An 8,852-nucleotide genomic window follows, 5' to 3' on the forward strand; every position below is an offset into this window, starting at 1 on the left:
CAAACAAAAAAAAACGTAAAAATACTTTTTTTTAAATATTTTATTCTGAATCGATTAAGACCAAAACGAAATTGATCGGTTCAGTGGTTACTTAGATATTGCCTTGAGAAAATCTTCCCACTTCTATTTTGCATGAATCTCGCGTATAATAGGCATGGTGTGCTCGCGCAGTTCGAGCGCAACTTCGTTGCGCGTGAAACTTGGCGCGAGGCACTACCGTGCCTCTTGATTCCTAATATTACTGAAAAAGATATTCGACATATCATACAAAACTTTATTAGTTTTAAACTATTTTATTCATAGTCCAATGCAATGTATGCAACGTGCCAAACAGTAAATTACGTTAAATAACATCTCTAACGTTTAGAAGACATACTAAAAACATTTTATATATGTAATATTGCAACTTGAAATACAATACAATCTTATCGTAATATTTCATTATTATACATAAATGTAATATGTCGATAATATTATTGTAATATTAAATTATAATATGTAATATTATTGATATATTGCAATTTTACTGTGATAAATGCAGTAATGCAATAATATTACGTGCTATGTGAGTATATTTATCAATTAAATTTTTTTTTTCATAAGTGCTGCACTTTTTATTGCAATCAGTTTTACAGACACATTTTTACAGATACTTATGACTCTTTCTTTTAATTACACTTATAAATAGTATTAACAAATACATCAAAGACCTTATTGTAATGGATACGTAGTGTAAAATATTAAAAGAATTCTTGTTTCTTACTATGTGCGTTCCAAAACTTGTATACTAATATATATCATAACAAATCTAAAATTTTTATGTATCTTTTCAATCATGCAAAAACGAGTGATTGTACTTTTCCAATAACATACTTCACCAAGATTTTCACTATTTCGCAAGTGTTGTAAATACAATAGAATATTCCAAAGTAAAATAGATACACCGTCGTGATATGGATAGCATACATTCTGAAACAAACGTATGAAATATGAACTATAATCGAAACAAATGTCTAGACTGTTGCACATTCAAAGACGAAGCACGTAGTATGAACAAAAGACATAATGTGAACAGCGTTAACTTTTTTTTTTGTCATACGATTATTCATTCAAAACCAGAGAATGTTTAGTTTTTTCTTAAGAAGACGTGACTGAAACGACAAATTTTATAGTTCTCGACGAATGGAATTTAAAAAAAGTAAGTGTAATGCAAAAAGTACTCACACTTTTTGACGACGACGGGCTTTTGGCAAAGTAGATAGATCTTCTTTCATACAGTATTGCCGTATTCCAAGAATTATATCCTTGCAGTATTTGTCTTCATCATAATGATGAATTGCAATGGGAAATAGTTTTTGATCTGCTGGTGATAGTTTGTTGGCCATAGCAATCCCCTTATCGTTACGAAATCTCCAATTTTTCGTGGTAAAGTATTGCAATACTTTCAGACCGACTAAAATTCGCTTTTGAATTCTGACCATACTATTCGCGAAAGAATACAAAAAGAAATCAAACATAAAAATATCACAATTTTACCACATATCATATTTTACAAGAGGATTTCAAAAATTTTGCTAATAATAGTTTACAGTACAATTTCAATAAATTTAAGCGCTTAGAACAGATTTTTTCTACAAATTATTAAAAATTTTTTTTCTTCGAGTTAGCATTCACCTGAAGACAAAAGACAAAAGATATATGTTTCTCATTTTTTTAGAATGGGAGTAGACTTCACATTACGAGTTGCGCAGTTTCTCAAGAATATGATACTCGAAATATTTATCAATAACGAGAAGAATTATTGGCTTCATAATTGAGGAGTTAAAATTGTAATGCTCAATATTAGTAGAGTTACTATATGTTACTGTATGTAAGTTTATGTAATAGATGTACAAACATTTTAATGAAATATATAAAAATTAAACTAATTATGTTATTTTACTAATTGTGTTGGTCAAACAAAACGACAGCTTAGAACGAGACTTCGTGAACATCAGTATTCTGTCACTTCTCTCCAACATAATTCTGTCATTTCTGAGCATGGTCTGAATACCGGTCATTCTTTTGATTGGAGTTCGTCTCATGTGCTTGACATTGAATCTAATTATTTTAAAAGACTAACTTCCGAAATGTTATATATAAAACTGAATCCTAATAGTATTAATGTTATGCGTGATACAGAATTGTTAGATAACTCTTATCTTCCACTTTTAAATAAAATTACCTAGTTATCTTGTCTCTCGACAAATGGATCTTTATTATGTACTTATAATGTGGGCCTCGGTTTGAATTTCCTCAGTGGAAATCTTTCGCACGCAAACAACATCTTTGTGTTATTTGATTGTAAATACTGAGGAGATGCAAAGTTGAAGTACGTTGACGAATCAATTTTCTATTTTAAATTACATCTTTGTCAAAAGGCGGACTAAATTTGTTAATTTTTTTGTAATTTTGTTTTGTTTTGGTTTGTAATTTTCTTATCAGCAATCCACTGATGATGACTCAAATAAAGTAGTCAAAACGTCTAAACAATTAATATTATGATTCTTTCTATGCACACCATGCATTCCTACAAATGGTTCTTACAGTCTTATGATTATCTCGAATTTGAAATATATAAAAAATTACTTACAAAACTTAAAATCTTTTCTGTTGAAATATCAACATATGAAATACAAATATAACATGTAAGTAGAATGTAATATAATTGTTATAAAGTTACAGAAATGTTATATAAAAGTTATATTGTCATTACCAGCTAATAACAAGCAATATAATAGATATATAACATAATTATATTACATTTATAACACAAAGTTACATAACATCGATGTTAATAGAGTCTAACAGCTGTTATATTACGTATATTATGCTGTTACTTCTATGTTATATAACAGTTATATTCTGCGTTTGCTGAAAAATGATAGAAAAGGTGAAGAAAATAAGGTATTTCGGATACATACTGCACAGAAAAATGAAGAAGCAGAGAAACATGTAGTGGAAAGAATGAGAAGAGCGGTGAAGCAAACCTAGAGCATCGGAGAAAAACTATTCAAAGAGGACTACAAAAAAAAGATGAAAATGTACAACGAGTTGGTGGGCAGTGTGGCATTCTACGGCGCGGAGATATGGGGGTGGAAGAAAAAAGAAAGATTGGACACAGTGACGAGAACATATATAAAGTGGATAGTAAAATTGGATAGAAGAACGCCAAACTATATTGTAAAAGAGGAGACAAAAATGAAGGAATTAAGACTGGAGGCTATACAAAGAGCGATGAAATATGAAGAGGAGGCACGGAATTCGAAAAAGAAGTTAGTGGTAGAGTGCATGAAAAAAATAGAAAGAGCGGAAGAAAGTAGGTCAGAGAAATAGAGAAAAGAAGTGATGCAAGACGTGGGTATTAGCAAGGAGGAGTTAAAAGAAAAGAGAGAGACAGAGGAGATGAAAGAGATAGTGCAAGAAATAGTAGAGAGAATAAAAAAGAAAGATAAGAAGGAAAGAAAGAAAAAGATAGAGGAATCGAGGTACAACGTCAGCTACAGAAACGCAATAACAGAAGAAGTACCGGCATACTTAAAAGAAAGAAAAGTAAGAAAGAAAGGACAAAGATAGCAAGATACAGATGTGGGAACAAAATGAAGAGGAACCAACAGTGGCTAACAAAGGAGGAAAGGATGTGCTGAATATGCGGAGTCGAAATAAAAGATATAACACTTATATTGAAGAACTGCAACAAAACGAAAAAAGAAATATCAGAAGAAGAGTTCTCAAGAGAAGATGGGAAAGGCTGTAAAGTAATGAGGAAAATTGATAAAAGAATGAAAGAAAAAGAAATTGAAGATAAGAAAAAGATAGAAAAGGAGGAAAGAAAAACAAAGAAAGAAGAATACCAAAGAAACAGCGATAAATAGGGGATAAACAGAGTGATATTAAATGCAAGGACACACAGTACGAACTGTGAGTGACGAGAAAGAGCAAAAGAGCAATATTAGGAATACGAACAGTGACAACATAACATACATATATAGTAGTTAGTAGTAGCGGTATTATTTAAAATATGTTAAAAGATGTTAAAAAAGATGTTACAAACCGTTAAAATATCCAAACTGCTAAAAGGTTAAAATGTTACTATGTTAATATGTTAAAATGAAAATTAAAGTTATTTCGGGTCATATGTAAAAATGTAAAATGTAAAACGTAATATGTAAAATGTACAATGTAAAGTAACCGGAAGCCATTTAAAGCAGAAAGGCAAGGATTAAGCTTAATAACTAAATAAAATAAATATTTTATTGAAATATATAAAAAGATACTTCAAAAACTTACAATCTTTTCTGTCGAAATATCAACATGAGAAAGTCGATTAAATACGCAGGAATGATGTGAAAGAAAAAGGCAAATAAGTTGTGCACATATTTGTTGGTACGTATATTACCATCCGGATACCAAGCCTGTCCTTCAAAAGGATAATCATAAATGATTTTCCTGCCTTTCTCTAACATTTGACCCCATGTAATGGGCCTTACATTTCCCTGCGTTATGTTGTACACAGGTATGCTTTTTGATCTGTTGACATCAATAATTATAATTTAGTTGTTGTGTAGATATAAAATAGAAAAGCATTTACTGAACTAAAATAGAAGTATGTACTTTATTTTGCTGGTACCAATCATGTATGATAAGACAATTAACGAATTAATTGCAATGTCGACTGGAATAATTTCGGCACAGTAAGTTGGTATGCAGTGCATCGATCTAATAACACCTTTGCCTGCGCCGACAAGTATGCCTCCAACTCCATTTAAAGTATCAACCCATCCTGGCACTGGCTCCAATAAAATAGGACATACTGCGCAACATAACAATTTTTAAATTTGATTGCTCATAGTTTTTTGCAAAATATTAGTTCTTATAGCCAATATTAAACATTGCGATAATTACCGATGGAAGGTCTAGCAATAATACACGGAAGATTAGGGTATTCATTGGCCACCAATGTTTCCGTAAGTTGTTTTGAATACGTGTAACAATTTGGATGCGAACCTAATAATCTGTAAATATAAATGTATATAAAAAATAAATATTTTTTTAAATATATAACAATAAAATATTAATATACACTAAGAAATTATTATAATTTATACATATCATTCTTAATGTTATACAAATTTAATTACTTAGGTGTAATAAGATCGATAGCTTCTTCGTCCAGCCATTCAACTAGTCTCATGATATCATGAGGATCATGAGGAGAATCGTAGATATGTTCGCCAAGTTCGTCTTGATCGACATGACAATAAGCCGTACTTAAATGTACGAAAACTTGCAAGTGTTTCATTTGTTTTGCCAACTTTAGTACTGTGTGTGTAGCCATCTTTTAAAATTAAATTAAACATGTCGTATATACTCAGATTGTTACAAAAAATATAAAACCTTTGCAGTTTAAAGTTGTATATTAATTATATCGAGTATTTATTTGTATAATTAGTTCTTGTGGACACACACATTTAATTATTTTAATATTTGTTATAGGGAAATTAAAAGTACAGTAAATAATAAACAAAACTTAAAAATAATATTAATACACCTAGCTGCTACGGTGAATACTGATATTTATGATAGTTATAATAATCTACCGTGTTCATTTTGATAGAGTCTTTTATTTTCGCCTCCATTCTAAGACTCGCGGCTAAATGAAATACTACGTTTACTTCCTGTATCAAACACTCGCGCTGTACGGTAGTAAGACCTAAATTATCTGATAATATATCGCCATTTAGTGGTATTACTTTCTTAAAAATTTGTGCTTTCTGTTCCTGTAGTCTTCGAAATAACTGTAAAAATATCAGTTAAATAAAAAACCGTGCAATTAATAAGTTTATATAAATAATTTTGAAGTTCTTGTAAAAAATATGTGTACGAAAAAACAAGATTAATTTAAAAATATCAAAAAAGCCGTTTTTGAATATTTGATAAGTATAATTGCGAGACATTTATTTAACTTTTTGGTTTTAATTTATTTTTTCGCAAAATTGGTAGTTTAAATATATCTACTTCATACATAAAAACAATTTCTTACTGGTATGTTAAACATATCCTTAAATCGATTTTCCCAATTGTGGCCTTTCTTGTCTCGTATAAGGATATAGATTTTACTGAGATCAGAGCAGCTATACAGTAATTTTTCCATGAGAACTTTGCCCATAAAACCGGAAGCGCCGGTAATAAAAATGATCTTATCCTTGTAGAAGGACTGAACTTCAGATCTCGATTCGTCCATAATCTTGAATTGTCACAAGAGTTTTCTGTGTATATTATGTGTACAGAGTGTTCCGTAAGTGCCGTACAATTTCTTGTTGGAAAGTAGAGTGGGTTATATTGAATGAAAAAGTTCGTCATATATATATATATATCATTTTTCGAGATTTGCAATAATTATTGAGATCTCAATTAATAAAGATTTACGAGTGAGCATGCATCGGGCTGTCTTACGGCGCGACATTCCGGCGCCAGTGTTTTCAGTTTTGACTTTTTCGCAGCATGCTGAAACGGTGAATGGGATGCGCACAACAGCAGTAAGTTTATGCAGGTAGAACTCGCTGCTGTTGTGTGCATTTTTTCCACCACTTCAGCATGCTGTAAAGGGCCGTCTACAAAGGAAGTAGGCAGTATAGAGTAAGAAGTAAGGTTCTTGGAGTTATATCAGTTTCGTCTATACAAGTAAGTATTTTGCGTTTTATAACACTCGTCTTTCATTAGCTAACAGTAAGGCAGTAGGCAGTGCAAAATAGAATCTACTCATTCCGTTATTCTCGTTGTTACTTCACCGTAAAATAGTTTATTCTCTACTCTTACTGTTTTAGTATCTTCATTAGACTATCTTCAGTAGACTGACTCTTATGATACACAGTTATTCGCAAATCTTTATTAATTAAGATTTCGGTAATTATTGCGAATCTTGCAAAGTGGCAAAGAACTGTTTAACTCAATATAATCTTCTCTATCTGCTCACAAGAGATTGAACGGCAATTACGGAACATCTTGAATATTGTGGTCTGGTTTTTCGATAATTTAGAGATTATTGACTAACAAGATCAGAATCACGTGCTATTCTGCGTTAAAAAAAGTAACCAAAAATTAAAAAGAAAATACACTATACATTTCTGCAGAATCCTTCTTCCAAAAGCTACCAGGTTTTAAAAACATTCTTTTTTTCACCAATTTAATGTTTTGATTCCTTCTTTTTAAATTTTATTTTTTCTCTTATAATTTATGTTTTTAAAATATATAATGTCATGAAAATTATAAAACATTAAATTAAAAAATTATTTTCTACTTACAGTCTTTCTATTGTAACATTTATTTCTGCACACAACTTAAATAAAATAACAAACAAGTAGATTACCAGAAGAATTGTGTTGTAATTGTATTCATACGTTTATTGTCGAGTCCGGCAGATACTACTAAACTGAGTGAAGTGTCTCTTCTACTGGTGTATTTATATGATTTTGTTATACATAGCACGTAATTGTTCAATAATTACATAATCTTTTGTGGAAAAAATTATCTATTTTAAAATCTTGATTTAGTTTTTTATTGTACATTTACATCGTACGATATACGTAAGGAAACCATTTACATAATAGATATAATCTCATGCATATATAATCATATCAAAACATGATGACTTTGCAATTATAACAATGTATTATTTATTCTTGCACTTTCAAAATATTTTATGATATATTATAAAATAAAATTGGATACATAGTATTAAAAACACCTTGAAACTTTATTTAAGTGAGTAAGTAAATTGAGTGTGGAGTTTTATGCGTTAAAACCTCGAGCTTTTTATAGATTAGAAAAAATTTTCTCATGATTGCGCAGCATTGATATCATCGTAAATGGAAGAATTACGCATACAAGCCCAGATCCGTCTGTGTTGCAACGTCACGCACGGCTGTGACGCTAGTATGTAAATAAGTACAAAAACATTATTTCTATTTATTCTTTCTACCAAGCCAAAGTCCAAGCGAGATTGCGCTTATGTTGTTTGTAAATACTTAAAATGTGTGTGAGTTAATTTCCCTAAAAATAAAGTGTTAATATATTATAAAGAACGTTTAATACGTATATTTTTGTATAGTTCAAGTGTATATGTTTATTTTAAGTTTTAAGTATTATAGAAAAATATAAATATCTACTGGATAACTACTGGATGTTTGGAGAATATCTATCTTGTCTGTTATTTATATTGAATATTGATTTTTTGCAGAACATCTTATGTTACATATGTTCTCTGGAAATTGGTAACATAGTTACAAAAGATACTATTATTTTTTTCATAACTAAACTTTTCTTATATACATTTAAAATACATCTAAAAGATACGTTTGTTGTCGAGTCCGGCGAATGTTACTAGCAAAATGATTATAAATGTTTCTTCTACTGGTGTATTTATATGATTTATGTATAAATTGCACGTAGTTGTTTCGTTGATTACATAATTACTTGTGAAATACATTATTATTTAAAAACAAGTTTTTTAATAATAATTTATATCATTTTACAATATACGTAAGAAAACCATTTAGTATAATCTCATGCAAATATAATTATATAAAACATGTAGACTTTGCAATCATAACAATTTATTGATTTTTGCATTTTCAGAATATTTTATGATATATTTAAAATAAAATTCGATATATGGTACTGTTACGTCCTGACCTACGGTTACGATCGGGTCCTAACGGAGGAACGCAACTTGACACACGACACTTTTGTGTATTATATCTCGGCACACTGACCTAATGAGATAAGGCAAGCATGCGAGTCGAGTGAGACTG

The 8,852-nt window shown here is 30.1% G+C and overlaps 1 protein-coding gene across 3 annotated transcripts; it reads right to left on the reverse strand.

Moving 5' to 3' along the window:
* Window positions 1-585: 585 nt before the first annotated feature.
* Window positions 586-7,480, reverse strand: LOC109863160 (putative fatty acyl-CoA reductase CG5065). Of its 3 annotated transcripts, none has more exons than XM_020443364.1 (9): window positions 7,409-7,480; window positions 6,083-6,286; window positions 5,640-5,837; window positions 5,181-5,377; window positions 4,945-5,054; window positions 4,654-4,852; window positions 4,330-4,569; window positions 1,225-1,482; window positions 586-969 (listed from the first exon to the last, which is right to left on the reverse strand). In XM_020443364.1, exons 2-9 carry the CDS (start codon window positions 6,281-6,283, stop codon window positions 834-836), a joined length of 1,539 nt encoding a protein of 512 aa, XP_020298953.1. In that variant the 5' UTR covers window positions 6,284-6,286; window positions 7,409-7,480; the 3' UTR covers window positions 586-833. The 3 variants fall into 3 exon arrangements, with proteins under 3 accessions (XP_020298953.1, XP_020298954.1, XP_020298955.1); XM_020443365.1 differs by having other exon boundaries at window positions 7,344-7,460; XM_020443366.1 differs by lacking the exon at window positions 7,409-7,480 and having other exon boundaries at window positions 6,083-7,252.
* Window positions 7,481-8,852: the final 1,372 nt, after the last annotated feature.

The sequence above is a fragment of the Pseudomyrmex gracilis genome, unplaced genomic scaffold, assembly GCF_002006095.1.
Source record: "Pseudomyrmex gracilis isolate BER0280 unplaced genomic scaffold, ASM200609v1 scaffold_3407, whole genome shotgun sequence".
NCBI lineage: Eukaryota > Metazoa > Arthropoda > Insecta > Hymenoptera > Formicidae > Pseudomyrmex > Pseudomyrmex gracilis.